This window comes from Aspergillus wentii, assembly GCF_001890725.1.
Source record: "Aspergillus wentii DTO 134E9 unplaced genomic scaffold ASPWEscaffold_8, whole genome shotgun sequence".
In the NCBI taxonomy this organism is placed as follows: domain Eukaryota; kingdom Fungi; phylum Ascomycota; class Eurotiomycetes; order Eurotiales; family Aspergillaceae; genus Aspergillus; species Aspergillus wentii.
In genome coordinates this window covers 1,976,322-1,991,268 of record NW_024467839.1, presented here as the reverse complement: position 1 = coordinate 1,991,268, position 14,947 = coordinate 1,976,322, and the positions used below count along the sequence as shown (strand labels likewise).

Genomic DNA, 14,947 nt, shown 5'->3' with positions numbered 1-14,947 from the left:
ATCTCACTAGTCCATCCTCGCGGATAAGTGTGTAGAAGGGTCTTCCACAGACCCTGGAAGACGCGTCACCCATCCATCTATCCAGATTAAAAAACCACCAGCCAAGAAACCCAAAGAGGGTCTCGATACAACATCAACCGCCGTATTCATTCCCACTATTGCCTCGATAATCTCAGACAGACCTGCCGTGGGCTCGCTTACTATCCGAGTTTGAGACACCTTCGTCAGCCCATCCCGGCTCAGCCAATGTTCTTGGGTGGGATATGCTTAAAATGGATGGCTTATTTTGGGACCAGTCTGTCTATACTAGGCTGGATATCACGGCTGGGAGGATGAGGGCGGATCTGCCAAGGTTGGGTGGTTGTTTTCTGGAGCAGATTCTGTCGCTGGTTCTGTGCATAAAAGGTCATCATCATCCATCCTATACCATTCCATCCATACCATTGCACTCTTTACCCTCACAATATACCTCCATCTCAAATCTATCATCTTCAAAATCTCCATCATGTCTACCACATCCACCTTATCCACCGCTACCACCACCGGTACAGCCTCAACCGCCACCTCCAGCTGCTCAGCAAAGCTCTACGACATCCCAACCCACGATGCCGCCTGCGCAATGCCCATGCGCAACAACAACTCGGCCATCATGAGCAGTTGCTGCGGTGAAGCCTCCGTCGTCTCCTACGACGACTGCGACTACTACTGCCTCGCCCGGGGCCAGAATGTCGGCGACCTCGCCACGTGTCTCATCAAGGCTTCCGAGGCCGGCGAGGTCTGGTGTAACACCAACGCCAATGCGACGGCCAGTGCGTCCGTCACCGTCGGGACGATTGTTGCTACCGGGTCCAGTGCTAGTTCCACCGGTGACTCGACTGAGGCGTCTGCTACCTCTTCCAGCGCGGCGGGGAGGATTCAGGCGCCGATGACATTGTCCAAGTCGGCTGCTGGGGTGCTTGCGATGTTGGTTCTTGGATCGACTGCTCAGTTGGTGCTTTAAGTTGTTATTATACTGTTAGGGAGGATGTGAGTTGGAGGTTCAATGTGCAGAATAGATTGTTTGCATTATGAAGTAACTGTGGGTTCGATTCTTTCCGCGTATTATTATTTCCTTATACTTGAACCTGTGATGCGTCTCAATTTATCCTATAGCACGTTCAGCCCTGTAGTCTGTTAGATATATACCTGATCTGCCGTACGTGATGCATGCCCAGGGTGCCATCTGTCCAGGCCACCAGCATACAAATCACTCATTAGGCTCACAATCCACCTACTATCATCCCTAATCAAACGAAGCCTCCAGTTTTCAGAAGTTTTCATTGTGCGCTTTAACAACATTAAGGTTACTTGATAGGCCAAAAGAAAACACACTTTTCCGCCGACAAGATCCACAGACACAGGAGACCTCTATATGTACAGGAAAAAAAAATAAGAAATGAAACCCATGATCATGCCCGGTCCCCAACCCACCGGAAAATGCGAAAAAACGGATGCTTCGAGCGCCGGAGAGAAGAGATTGGTAAAGGATAACGAAAAGCCGTTTCTAATACAGTGTAAACATGAAGGAATTAGGCGGTGGCTGACACCAGCCCGCTTTGCTGAATCAGAGCATATAGGGTATGGTTTCCGGACGACCGATGACAGCCCCGAGTCGACGCGGTTCGTACTAAAATACAACTGGCTATGCCAGCATTTACAGGAAGGCCTTTCGCACAACCTGAAACAAAGTCAGCATACGGATCACACAAGACAAACAATGGATGAACGTACAGCCCAGCCGCCCGCGATGCTGGCCACAATACCACCGGAGATCATCATGGGCTTAAGACCTCGGGTACTCTTGAAAACCATTCCACTCAGTGCACCGGCAACAACGCTGTTGGCGGAATCGTGCTTCCCTCGTGCATATCCAATTCCCGAGTTCAACCCGTTATATACCATGGCCACAACTCCAGCGGAGTTTCCGAGGAACGGTCCTCTCCGGGTAACCGAGTTGAGAACACCGTTCAGACGGATCTTCGGGGGCGCTGTCTCTGGTGTGCGCTTCAGTCCTTCAGCAAGTCCCCATACACCTCCAGCTGTGAGACCGGCAAGGTAGGTGGTTCCAGCTCCGTAACACAAGTCGTCCGACCATCCTCGGGATGGCAAAACCGATCGCGAGCCGGGCATGTCATCAAGGGCGGAGTCATCAAGGGTAAGGTAGTCGAGGGTATCCTGGTTCAAGCCAGACAATGGGTGAAGACGAGAAGCATCATTGCCGATCTCGGAGAGGAAAGAAGTGGCATCTTGTGTCGAAGGGTCAAGGACCTCGGGTCCGTTGGACTGCTTCTGGCCGCTGAACGAATCCCAGATCGCCATTGTGAAACAAGAGGAAATTAAAATATAAATGAATACACAATCAAGAAGAGAAAAGAAGGCGCAATTGGCGGTGTCCCAGCTCCACTGCTGGTTCTTGTTGACAAGTCTGGGGGTTGGTTATTTGGTGATGATCTGGAAGGTCGGAAACAAAAACTTCACCCCGTGACTGCCGGTCACGCCTCCCTCTGCCCCCGGGGCCGGGAAAAGCTTTGGCCGACGCTATTCCGCATCGGGTGCCCCACCTCGAAAATCCACAAGAATGTCCCAGACGCGGGGACCGAACATCTGCAAGATCAGATGCAATTGATTTTGATCAGAAAAGTCAGTGACAGTGCCTGAGGCATGCGGGATCTGCTGGACAATGGAAATTGAAACGACTCCGGGCGTCCATGTGGACGGGAGGTGGCCACAGATGGATGCCATCTCGCAAAATATACAAGTCTTGTCGGAAGAGACTCTTGCCCAGATTGTTAAAGGGCCGTTGCGCAAATTCACTCTCGAATGCGAGGATGATATGTAGGATTGATTCGTCTTGCACAGAGAAATACAATGGTCTAACTTTTGTCCCAAAGGAAAGTGAGCCAAGTCTGGCGATGCATGTTGAAGACATTTTCCACGACTTTCATTTCGCATCCTTTTACGACAGTGTCATGCAATGCTCTGAGTGCATTCATGGATGCGGCTCTGGTGTCTCAAAATGAACGGACCAGGCAAATTATCTACTCACACGAAACCTGGCTTACCGTATTTGAGGTTTATTTGGATCGATTTGAAGAATCGAAGCCCAAGCCGATGAAGCAGGTCTTGACCTCGTTGGTGAAGATCCTAGCGAAATACCGAGAGGGACCTAGTGCGCAGTCGATTTTAGCCAAAATCGTTGATGCAACGATTCCCAGCATTGTACTGGGCGAGTCACGTTTGCGACTCAAGGCTTCTCTCGTCTGCTGGGAAATCTTTCTCCGGAAGAGTGCAATTCTCCCTTCTGAACTAATCTTGATGAGTGGAGACTGGCTTTTGAAGAACCAGGGAAGATTACCATCCTCCTTCAAAGAGGAGTGTGAGACCTTATCGATAGACATTGCTCAGTTCATCCAAACACCCTCGAATGACAACGCTTCAAAGACGACAGTAGCCAAATCCCTAGTATTTGCACTATTGACTCGGGCTGAAAATCCCGATTTCACATCATCAGCAGGAGCTGTCATGGTGGCTTTCTTCCAGAAGATGAAAGATGCCCATCCCGAGGACGCGGAGAGCATATCCTCAATCTGGGTAGCCCCTGTCAAGTATATTGTGCAACAGAACCCAGAGGGCTTAGAGTCCATGTCTAACAATATCCTTCATCCTCTGTTTGGAATTGATTCTCGTGGATTTAACCGTTTCATCAACACATTGCCCCTCAAGAGTCTCCTTGCTGGAGACATGACTGATGCCCCATTGTCAGAGTACATGGTTCTTTTTACGGCATTGCAAGTCGCCAAAAAGACCGGTTTGGTGCACGAAGATCGTAAGTCCAGCCTGTATTATTTATGGATACCCTGCTTACTCTGGGGTAGATTATTTCTCTAAAGGCAGCGCAAAGGCAGAAGCGGATGGCGCAGTTGTTCTAAAAAGCGAGGTCATCGGCCAATTTCTCCTTCACAGAGAGCCTAGGATTAGAATCGCAGCCCTTTCGTTGTTAATCACAGCAACCGCCACGGCTAAACCTCTCACATCAACCGCGATCCGGACAATCCTAAAGGGTCTACCGCACATGCATGCTGAGCCCGACTCTTACCTGAGAGGAGAGATCTTGAGTTTAACGCGCAAATTGATCTTTCGCCTTAAAGGTGGCATTTTGCTGGATCAAGAGAACCCCACTGCACAGCCAGTTTCGACAGATAAGAAGGGACAGGCAATTTATGCCCGAAGTGATTCTGAGAGCCTAGCGTGTCTGAATGCTTATTTGGAGTTTCTGAAGGCTGATTTGCGGCCAACGGCTTCTTACCCTCGTCATATCGCTGCGCTTAAGGCACTGTATCTCATTCTGGACTCCGGTCTCGACCCTCGTATCGATAAACCGACAGCTGGCAAGTCCGACGGTGACAAAATCCCGTGGAAATTCAAGCTCGAAATCTTCCAGCCAAACCTACTTAGACTTCTTGTTGATCTTTTACTCGATCCTTTTGAGGAAGTTCGAGCAACCTCTCTCTCCATTCTGGCTTTATTCCCGCAAGATATCCTGTTGAACAGCCTCTCGACCGCAGACCAAGTGTCAACGACAGTACCGGGATTGATAAACGCACTGTCCAAGGCAGAACAGCTAGCAAGCAACACCAGCAGAGCTGACCATGCAGACACAGTCGCCCGTCTATACCATATCACGTTCTGTGCAGCAGCTCAGGGTGGGTCAAACGGATCTGCCTCGCAGTGGTGGGAAAGCAAGAACGGAGTTGTGGATGCGATCTTGAAAAAGCTCGAGGACAAATTGTCTCTTGCCGGCGGTCTCTTCAACGCTTCTATGCGAGATGCACCTCTTCACGGTTATATTTCTGCTCTCAGGTACGACTCTCGACCAGTTATTCAATGCCGAGCTAAGAACAGTTTAGATATATTGTGTCGATGTCTGATTTCTATTCTTTGATTTCTGAGCCCAAAAACACTGCCTATATTGAGTGGAAGACTGTCCATAGCAGAATAACTTCGTTGTGCGATAAGATTTGGGATGGAGTGAAGCCAGTGCTTTGCATTGATTCTCCCGAGGGACACACTGACGAGCCTGTTGAGGATCTGAATGTTGGACCAAAGGATATTCTCTCTTACTCTTGGCGTGCCCTTCGAGAAGCAAGGTACGTAATTCTGAGCTACGCTGGTGTTCTCTGCTGATGAAGGCAGTCTTTTACTTCACGCCACTCTTTCCAACGCCTCGTATGGACCAAAGGGAGAGAATGGACTGAAGGTCGATGACTATGAAAAAATAGGCAAAACGAGCTTCATCCAGCTTGCTGAACTCCGCCACCGAGGTGCATTCTCAACTGTATCTCAGACATTCACCACCTGTTGTCAACGTTGTGGCCAGTCGAAGGACTCTGCCATCTCCGCATTGCCTCAGAATTGGTATCAGGTAGGAGCGAAGCAAACTCTACATTTTATAAAAAATTACTAACGTACCGGCTGTAGGACGCAAAACGAATTATCTTTGAGACCGCCTCCAAACTGACAAGACGTTCGGCTGGTCTGCCCGCGCTGGCCACGGGTATTTTGTCTTCTGCCCCAGGAGGATCGCTATTCCAACAGGTTATGGGCGATCTTCACGAGATATCTCGCTTGCCAGCTGAACATGACAGTAGCAAGCAGGACTTAGAGCTGCCCCAAGTACATGCCATGAACTGCCTGAAGGATATATTTACCAATACTCGACTTGGTCCCTTTACAGAACCCTTCATCATGTCTGCTCTGAACCTATCAGCTGACCGGATGGGATCGCCAATGTAAGTGAAAAATCTGCTTTTCTGAAATTTGGACCGAGTTTCTGATATTCGACTTAGATGGGCTCTCCGCAACTCTGGATTGATGCTCTTCCGCGCTCTTTTGACAAGAATGTGTCGCGATATCCCCGGAGCTAGCTTAGGTTTCGGTGGCAGCTCAGGATCAGAACCCGGTGCCAGAATTCCATTCCAAAGATACTCTGGTTTGCTCCAGTTGCTGTCGGGTCTTCTCAGGCCATCGCAATCGGGTCAGAATTCTGAGGATGGAGGCATCGCGCTTGTTACTGAACGAGTGTTCCCGGCGCTTGAACTTATCGGTGAAAAGATCCCGTCTGTTTCTGGTGACGAAGATATTATGCTACGCGAACTGGTTCAGGAACATCTTAAGAGCTCTGTCTGGGGAATTAGGGAGCACGCAGCACGAGTATACGCGTCCCTACTAAACCGTTCAGAAATTTTGAAAGAAGTTCAAACATTACTCGATGTTGATCGCGATGTTAAGACACAGAATTTCGTGCACGGCAAAGCACTTTGCGTCCGGTACGCTCTGCGGAGGTTTGCATCGTCGCCTCCTTTACACTGGAACAGTAGGTCATCCCATCGCATGTCTTTTGAATCACCACTAACCTTTTAGACCACATCGATGAAGTGTTTTCCACGGATCGAAATGTACTCGCGACCTTGTTCCCGCTAGCCCAGTCTCCGTACATTGCCACTGCCTTGCTTGAAATTGTGACCGACACCGCCGAGAAAAGTATTGTGTCGGGAGCTGAAGGTATGTTCAGGGATTGTCTGCGGGATTCGGACTGCATCGCTAATAATCACGCAGAAAAATTGGGATTTCTGCTGACTGAGGTTTTCGATACATACCAACTCCACGATGTTATGGATTACATTTGGAAGTCATCTGATTCACTTCGGAGATCTTCGAGTGTTGCCCGTGCCTCGTCTCTACTTCGCAGGGTGCTGTCATGGACTACGGTTTTGCGGATGCTTAGCACTAAGGAATCAGTCGATTTACCGTCCTTCTTTAAACAGGTTTCAGATGTTGATTCCGACGCTGCCCGATGGGTATTGGAACAGCTACAAGACATTCTGGGAGAAACACAACGACACAGGAAATCGCTGCTTGATCTTTATTCTTCGGTGATCCTAGGAAACTATCCAGAAGATGTCAAGGCAGCGGCTATCTCGAACCTGGCCACTGGTCTAGAGGTCTTGCTTGACTTCCGCTACGACAATACCAAGGGACTTGATTTGCCGTGGGAAGCACTAGGTGCGCAAATCAAATCCGAGTTAGAGACGGGAACATGGAGCAGAGACACAAGTGATGCTGTACTTCGACTGCAAGGTTGTCTTCTCGCCATCAGGGCCAGTTTACACCAATGGCAGTTTTTGTCGGACTTTGAGTTAGACCTCCGGGGATGGGGAACTAAAGTCCAGTTTGCAATGCAGGAAGAAACGGTAAGCTTTGAGTTAGCACTGGGATCTTTCATGGGCTGAACGCTGATTTATTATAGGAATTCACAACTAGACACGCTGCTGTGTCATCCTTGAAAACCCTTGGCCGTGTATTACGACCTCTGGGCAGTCCTCCTCGGGAAGATCCCGTTTTCTTGGATATATATTTGATTCTGTATGACATGTTGAACGATGATGACGAAGAACTACGCGACATTGCTGCTTCTACAGCCTCTTGGGTGTTGTCATACTCATCTGTATCTCCTTCAAAGGCCGTGGCTCTGGCCTCTCTCCCTGCCGCTGAACTTCTTGCTGAATTCATTGCTGGCAATTACGCCAGCTCTCCGCTTCTTGGTAACAAGATCCTTCGATATATCGCCGGTCAAGAGCCCCGAATCAACGGTTTTGTTAGTCAAACAAAACTTACTCCGGTCTCATATCTTGTCTCTGAGTTCAGAAAAGAGAGCACAGTTCTGTTCGTGGAAGAGAAGCAGAATCTGTTCATTGACGAAATCCGTGATGTCGACATATGGACCAGAAAGCTTAATCAGTTAACGGACATATCCTTTGATGGATCGCTGATTCAGGAAATCTCAAAATGGGTATTCGAAGCAGTGTCTTATCTGGCTGAGACAACCGCACAAAGCGCTGGGGCGGACGGACTTTTGGGTTGGGCTTCAAAGCCTGAGGTATTTACCCTGGGAGTGCGAGCCATCAGTCTTGCAGCAGCCTTCTCGTCGGAGGGATCTTTCGCTTCACGATACCTGGGTGAGGATCAGAGTAAAATTAAGGGCTGTCTTAAGTCATTATTTGACAATGGGACAACTGCTTCTCTTCATGACGAGTGGCTTTTGAGAACTCAGGCAGCACTGGGAACTTCATGATATGATGTGTACAAATGATGGGTATAGACAAAAGATATAGATTTTCATTCAGTTCATTAAAAAAATCATTTTGACAGAATCTTAACTTTCATGGGGATCCTCTAGAAGCTAACATGGGAAAGACAGTGAATGGCATTGCGCACAACACACGCACACAGATAGTAATTTTGAGCAAACTTCCAACTTCTATCGATCTCCTGCTTGAGGAGGGGGGAACTGACAGTGCAACGTCTTGCTATCCTATCCTATCCTCTTACAACTGATGGTTTATCCCTTCTCACATGCACAAGCATCAAGGCATAGGACACAAAAAAAGGCATAGGAGATCAAAGTAAGACTATCTTCCCACTTCTTACCACTTATAATATTAAAAGTCATTAACCAAATAATCAAAAGCAGTCTAGCCAGAAACATGGACAGAAACCTAGCCATCGCGATCATCCTGCTTGTGGTACTCGGCTTGCTCGTGATATTTTGGGTACTCACAATCTGGTGGCGCAAAAACCTGAGAGAAAGCCTGGCCCATGCTCGGACTGGATCGCGACACAGAAAGACTTTTCGATCTACGGTTTATCCAGATCCCACGGACGATGAGACGAGGTTGAGGGCTAGGGAGGTCGAGAGGGATACACAGAGGGATGTACGGCCAGAGCCTGCGCCAACATCGTCAAGAAATGAGGGAAAGAAACCGACAGCAAGTCACTCGGAGAAATACCAGCCAGAAGCGTCAGATACACACGGAGGACAAGAACAAAGTACAAAGCCAGTGACCTCTGCAGGAGAATGGTCGAGTGAAGCTGCCCCGGAGCAACCTGAGCCTTTTTCAGGGGGATGGACGAGTGACGAACCCCCAGCTGAACCTCAGTCTGAACCAGCTGGAAACGAATGGTCTAGCACTACTGGAATATCGGAAACATCTGGAATACCTGGAGGATGGAGCAGTGAACCTGCGACGCAAGAACCTCAGGGACAATGGCAGAGTAATGATGGTTTCGATCCCAGGTTTTAGGGATTAGTGGGTTACTGGGCACTTGGTTATCCCGCTACTGCCTCTAGGATACTCGATAGGATAATGTTCATGGAGCGTTAATGGCAATCTTGGAGATATTGAATGGATATCCTTATGCGTGCATAAATATGTTTGTGCACAGCTGCATAACTGCATTAATGGTCGCTCTGCCCGCCCGAGTCAGTGACGTTGAATCCCCGCGAATCTCCAGGCGGTGACTATTGTTGATCGAACTGTGCCTTACCAACCACCCTTCTCCAACTCCACGCCTGGGTCTTCAGTGGATTCTATCGCTGTCTGGGAATCTCCAAATCCGTATTATTGCGTCTTGCTTTCGCATGGGATTTTTCTACTTCCCATGATTTAAGCCTGTTCCCGGTATATTAAACTTCCCAGGCTGCCTTGTCCAGCCTCCGGTTACCACTATGTGGAACGACGAAGATAATAACCCATACGGGGCATTCGACACCGAGGCCCATCTCTCTGATTCCCTACACTCCGCAGCGCTCTCACCTCGTAAGCATCTATGAGCTCATTGGATTTCTTTTAGCAATTGTTTATTCCTGACCTTCTACTAGCTCTCTATGATCGCGAGTCCACCCCTCCCTCCCCCTCCAGTCGGTCGTCAGAACAGGACCCGCCCGACTTTCTCTCACGCCAGGAGGACCTCAGCGATGAAGAAAACCCTGGCGAATATGGTGTTCAGCCAAACACCCATGGATACCTTCGAAAGAGTGTCTATGACAGCCGTATAGAACAAATCCTCTATGAGAACCCGGAGATGCCGATTCTCATTACAGATGCCGGAAAGAACCATGAGGGTGGCGGGGGTTATATAGTCTACACCATACGGACTGGGGTATGCTCTGATTTTCTGGGATTAATGCAGAATTATCAATCTGGGGAACGGATCTAATAATATCTAGGATCTGGAAGTTCGTCGACGATACTCGGAATTCGCCTCCCTGCGACAGACACTTGTCAACCTACATCCAACCCTCGTCGTACCTCCAATTCCCGAAAAACATACAATGGCAGACTATGCAGCTAAGCCGACCAAGGCCAAAGAAGATACAGCTATCATTGACCTGCGAAAACGCATGTTGGCCGTATTTCTGAACCGATGTCGTCAGATGAAGGAGGTCCGGGAGGATGGTGTCTGGTGGAGGTTTCTGGACCCCAATGTTAGCTGGGTATGTGTAAAACTGATAACGGATCCTTGTATACGTAAGGGTCTCAAATGCTAACTACGTTCATAGAGTGAGGTTCTCCATTCCCACCCTGCGTCCTCGGTGCCCAAAAACAATCTGAAAGCTCCTCCCCTCGACCCCGCAAACCCAACGGCTGCCCATGCATGGTTACCGGTTCCTGCATCATCTGCGAAGCTCAAATCGGGCTCGGGTGGTGCACCTTCGGGCGCGCCTTCGACTGATCAAGTTAGCAGTCCGTCACCAATTGCTCCCGGCTCTGATGTACTGGGACGTTTCCCTCCCGAATCACGGAAACTAAGCGAAAAGGACTTGGACCCGTATTTCATCAATTTCGAGGCATCTACCCGTGAGCTCGAGTTGCTTCTCCAGGGAAACATTGAGAAGGTGAATCGCCGCACACTGGCGCATCTCTCTTCGCTCTCTGCGGATTTAATGGAGTTGGGTGCACGTTATAATGGTTTCTCGCTGTCTGAACAATCTCCAACTGTGGCTGCGGCGGTTGAACGTGTCGGCCAGGCGGCAGACACGTCTTATATCGAAACCGAGGAATTATCTTCCGCTCTGAGCGCAAATTTCGCGGAGCCCATGAGAGAGAGCGCGCAGTTTGCTAGTGTGGTCCGCAGTGTTCTACGATACCGAGTTCTTAAACGGGTGCAAGAAGACATGACACGGGACGAGTTAGCAAAGAAAAAGACATTATTGGACTCTCTAGAACGGAGTGAGCTTGAAGCAAAGCGAATTGAGCAGTATTTGAACCGTACATCTCCCCCTTCAGGAGCAACGAAGCAGCGCTCTCTGTCCACTTCGTCGGCAGCCACTGCCCCTGACGGTCATGAAAACGAGAGACGGCCCAGTGGTCATGAGGAGACTGCATCTATTGATTCTGATTTTCCCCCTACCCATGGGGAGTCTATCACCTCACCCTCGCCGGCATCGCACATCTCTCCGCAAAGGAGACCTGATTTGAGCGCATCATCTCCCCCTGCACATCGCAAAACGTCGAGTGGAACTTTTATGAGTAACAAATTATTTGGTCGCATCAGTCATGCCGTTCATGGCTTCGTGGATGTTGATCCGGAAAGGACACGTCGGGATCAAATCGGAAAGACCAAGGAGAGTCTAGTCCAGGTAAATCATCCTTCAGTTCCGGTGCTGCCTATGGCTTTTTCTTTTTCCACCTCCCTAGTATTTTTGTTTCAACGGCATTAAAACTGATCTCGATCTACAGCTGGAACAAGCCCTTGAGGTATCAGAGAAGGATGTCAAAGACGCTAGCGCAGGGGTTTTGCAGGACCTGAAGCGCTTTCAGAAAGACAAAGAGACCGATCTGCGGAGATACATGGTATGCATGATGCAGTTTCTTTTCTTGAAGCATAAACTATTACCACTAGGGCTAACTTTGAGCACTTTAGGTTGCGTATGCCCGTTGCCATCTAGACTGGGCTCGCAAAAACCTGGAGACATGGACAGAGGCGAAGGATGAAGTGGATAAGATCGTCGCTCGGTAGTGTAGTTTTGGATTTTTATTTGCTTTTTTCCCACTTGCTTTTTATTTTCATCTTCGCTGCTCCTTCGAAATGGAAGGAGATGTTCAGAACGCCGGGCGTTGGTGGAGTTTCCATTCCTATTCCTGTCGTACGGAACCTGTTCCGCCACGAATATCGTACGTATATTTATCTCATGACCTCTTGTGCATGTGGACCATGAATGATATGATATTAGGTCTCCTGGCCAGACCATGTTGTCATCGGGGGTTTATTACAGATTACAGTGGACAAAGGCTCACGAGGTGTGCCGTTGCTCTGCCGTTATTCTCAAATATCAGTTGTAAATTGACTACATTCTGAATCATGATCCCGATCATCATCATTAAACCTCAGCAGTAGATAGTATCGTGCCATGAAAATGGGCAGATTTAAAGTTGTTCTCATTGTTGCAAGCAGTTTGTAGTGCCGAGTTTGCGTGGCTAAAAGCGGCGTCTCGCCCTCCATCCCAGCTTCTCTACCTCACCCACCAACAACAACGCCCATCACCGACGATCTTCTTCCCACCGCTCTCAATTCGACCAGGATGACGTACCGCGGAAAGACGGAAGAATGTGAGCTATGTGACAGATAATTCTCGATTGACACGAGTCGTGGGGCGCCCAAAAAAAGCAAGGAGAAGGAGAAGGAGCAGCACACCAAGCCTCAGAGGATTTGCCTACGGGCGGACCGCTCCACCAACAAGTTCCAACAACTCCAGAAGCCGAGACGATGATTCATCTGTTTGCAGGCGACGAGGATCACAATCGGAAACGGCGTCGTTCTAGCTTGCGAGGCGATGAACTTGGTGACCCATTTTAGGGACAATGGACTGTCAATCTCCTGATTGCGTCAACTCTGTCTCCCCCCCGAATCGGGGGATGCAAGGCTGAATCTCTAAGGCCGCCAGCTTGCTTGTTGACATGCTTCCAAGCCACCAACAGAACACTAAACAAAATATATCAGTTTCATGGCGATGAATCTGGCAGTCATTGTTGCAAATAGCCGCTGGGAATCAGAAAAAAAATACGCATGTTGATTGCTGAATATGATCCAAATTTGTCATGGATCCATGATCGACAGCCTTTCTGTTTTTCTCCCCTTGCCTGATCGACAGGAACCTAGTTGAACATCATTGAATATCATTGAACATCACTGGTAATCATCACGCTAACTTCTCGATCACAGGATAAACAGGATAAGGCGAGAACCTCCTTGCTGTCTCTCTCTACCGTCTTTGTTGTCTCCATCTGTTTCGTCGTCCCTTTATGCTGTCTCCACACTCCTCTAGTGCATCCCATCTTTGATCGAGGATGAGCCTCTGCTGCATTCATAATTTGACGACGACAGTGGAGTAGTGGAGATTTGTTTGTTCCTTCGCCTCTTGTCGGGTTCGGGGATGTCCAACACATGCTCACAATTTATCAAACTCTGCGGTCAATAATACGCACATCTCTAAGCCCACTTGATGGGGTCTGCATACAGTAGATACCCCGTGTACTCCGTACTATGAGTTGTTCTCCTGGACGGGTCTTGGACTCTCATAGAACCGAAAACGATGAGCCCCAAAGCCTGTCCAGCCAGGATTAACGTCAGGGCTGATGGCCCCCCTTCAGGGTCATTCAGTGATATTTATCACTGCCCTATTTCCCACATTCTTGTCCTGCAGAAGCTTCCGGGTAATCGTGAACAGTCATTCCTTTAGTTAGTCACTCGTTACTTTATCAAAATGGTCCGGTTACTACCTTCGCTCTCTATATTCTCGCTCGCTGCGGTGGGCACTGCCTTACCACAAGGACCAGTGAACTTCCCTCGCGATCCAGACGCTACCTTCCCTCCCACACATGGAACGGAGCTCCGTATCCATGACCCTACCATCATCAAGGTTGGCCCGACGTACTACTCGTACGGTGTGGGAGAGCACATGGTGATCCACGAGGCACCTTCCATGGACGGCCCCTGGCAACAGACCGGCCATGTTCTCGACGCCGAAAGTGTGATCCCCAAGGGCGATCGCAAGGCCCCCTGGGCCCCTACAACCATCCAGCTCGGCGACACTTTCTACATCTACTACTGTGTCAGTGTTTCCGGCTGCCGTGACAGCGCCATTGGTGTGGCCACCTCCAAGACCCCGGGTCCTGGTGACTGGACCGACCACGGTGCAATCTTCGAATCTGGTTCAGGACCAGGATCCGACCAGACTCCTTTCAACAGTTCGAACGCGATCGACCCTGCAGTTTTGGTTGAGAGCGACGGAAAGGGATATGTCAGCTTTGGCAGCTACTGGTCGGGCATCTGGCAGGTCCCCTTGGGCGAGGACCTGATCTCCCCTGGTGATGTCTCCCAGGCAAACCACCTGGCCTACGCCCCCAAGGCGATGTTCCCTGGCAGCACCAACCCAGAGCACCCTGAGTGTGCTGACCCCAGCGGCGGTCGTCCCGTCGAGGGAAGCTTCATCTCCTACCATGCACCATGGTACTACCTGTGGTTCAGCTATGGCCAGTGCTGCGGCTTTGACCTCAACAACCTTCCTCCCCCTGGTGATGAGTAAGTTTCCCTCTTAGCTATATTCTAGAAATGGCTTTCTAATACCGAAACAGATACCACATCCGTGTCGGACGGTCGGTCAGCCCCCACGGTCCCTTCGTGGACAAGGATGGCGTCGACTTGGTTGACGGCGGTGGTACCACCGTCTACGGCTCCAACCGCGATGTCTACGCCCCCGGTGGAAACGGTGTCTTGGTCGATGAAGATGGCGACAAGCTCTTCTATCACTACCGTAAGTAGTAACTGATAAACACGATAACGGATAACGGATAACGGATAACATTTACTGATGACATGTCAACAGAGAACAAGACCGTCAGCATCACTGACTTCTGGGATGCCCGAATGGGCTGGAACAAGCTGGAATACCCCGGCGGATGGCCCGTTGCAGTGTAAAACTGCATCCGGTCTTGATATGACTTTGTATAATCTTCTCGACATACTCGGCTTCGAACATATTTCCTCGGCATGTAATTATTAGCGTCTA

The 14,947-nt window shown here is 49.5% G+C and overlaps 6 protein-coding genes across 6 annotated transcripts; 5 read left to right on the top strand and 1 right to left on the bottom strand.

The window, feature by feature from the left end:
• The first annotated feature begins 289 nt into the window (after positions 1–289).
• ASPWEDRAFT_697324 (uncharacterized protein) lies at positions 290–1,218 on the top strand. The gene has a single exon (XM_040839067.1). It carries the CDS (start codon positions 506–508, stop codon positions 998–1,000), a length of 495 nt encoding a protein of 164 aa, XP_040685262.1. The 5' UTR covers positions 290–505; the 3' UTR covers positions 1,001–1,218.
• Positions 1,219–1,693: 475 nt separating this feature from the next.
• On the bottom strand, positions 1,694–2,358 carry ASPWEDRAFT_32209 (protein transporter TIM23; the record flags this gene model as incomplete). The annotated part of the gene is made up of 2 exons (XM_040833630.1): positions 1,694–1,717; positions 1,771–2,358. The coding sequence occupies 2 exons, from the start codon at positions 2,356–2,358 to the stop codon at positions 1,694–1,696; spliced, it is 612 nt and encodes a 203-aa protein (XP_040685261.1).
• Positions 2,359–2,632: 274 nt separating this feature from the next.
• Positions 2,633–8,311, top strand: ASPWEDRAFT_697288 (THADA/TRM732 family protein). Its single transcript, XM_040839065.1, has 10 exons — positions 2,633–2,874; positions 2,931–3,865; positions 3,915–4,899; positions 4,947–5,186; positions 5,233–5,461; positions 5,518–5,828; positions 5,886–6,412; positions 6,460–6,600; positions 6,655–7,289; positions 7,346–8,311. The coding sequence occupies exons 1-10, from the start codon at positions 2,720–2,722 to the stop codon at positions 8,168–8,170; spliced, it is 4,983 nt and encodes a 1,660-aa protein (XP_040685260.1). The 5' UTR covers positions 2,633–2,719; the 3' UTR covers positions 8,171–8,311.
• ASPWEDRAFT_697313 (uncharacterized protein) lies at positions 8,312–9,355 on the top strand. Its single transcript, XM_040839066.1, has 2 exons — positions 8,312–8,501; positions 8,567–9,355. The coding sequence occupies exons 1-2, from the start codon at positions 8,452–8,454 to the stop codon at positions 9,177–9,179; spliced, it is 663 nt and encodes a 220-aa protein (XP_040685259.1). The 5' UTR covers positions 8,312–8,451; the 3' UTR covers positions 9,180–9,355.
• A 249-nt stretch (positions 9,356–9,604) lies between these two features.
• ASPWEDRAFT_32206 (PX and BAR domain-containing protein) lies at positions 9,605–11,898 on the top strand (the record flags this gene model as incomplete). The annotated part of the gene is made up of 6 exons (XM_040833628.1): positions 9,605–9,695; positions 9,758–10,038; positions 10,106–10,372; positions 10,439–11,518; positions 11,619–11,732; positions 11,803–11,898. 6 exons carry the CDS (start codon positions 9,605–9,607, stop codon positions 11,896–11,898), a joined length of 1,929 nt encoding a protein of 642 aa, XP_040685258.1.
• Positions 11,899–13,642: 1,744 nt separating this feature from the next.
• On the top strand, positions 13,643–14,856 carry ASPWEDRAFT_32205 (arabinan endo-1,5-alpha-L-arabinosidase; the record flags this gene model as incomplete). Its single annotated transcript, XM_040833627.1, has 3 exons — positions 13,643–14,460; positions 14,514–14,692; positions 14,765–14,856. 3 exons carry the CDS (start codon positions 13,643–13,645, stop codon positions 14,854–14,856), a joined length of 1,089 nt encoding a protein of 362 aa, XP_040685257.1.
• Between the last annotated feature and the right edge of the window lie 91 nt (positions 14,857–14,947).

Bases quoted from the DNA above. Each gene is read 5' to 3' on its own strand.
- ASPWEDRAFT_697313 (XM_040839066.1), top strand. From the start codon at position 8,452: ATGCACAAGCATCAAGGCATAGGACACAAAAAAAGGCATAGGAGATCA. The intron at 8,502-8,566 runs GTAAGACTATCT...AATAATCAAAAG, and splicing joins AAAAGGCATAGGAGATCAAA to CAGTCTAGCCAGAAACATGG.
- ASPWEDRAFT_697288 (XM_040839065.1), top strand. From the start codon at position 2,720: ATGGAAATTGAAACGACTCCGGGCGTCCATGTGGACGGGAGGTGGCCA. The intron at 3,866-3,914 runs GTAAGTCCAGCC...ACTCTGGGGTAG, and splicing joins CGGTTTGGTGCACGAAGATC to ATTATTTCTCTAAAGGCAGC. The intron at 5,187-5,232 runs GTACGTAATTCT...TGATGAAGGCAG, and splicing joins CGTGCCCTTCGAGAAGCAAG to TCTTTTACTTCACGCCACTC.
- ASPWEDRAFT_697324 (XM_040839067.1), top strand. From the start codon at position 506: ATGTCTACCACATCCACCTTATCCACCGCTACCACCACCGGTACAGCC.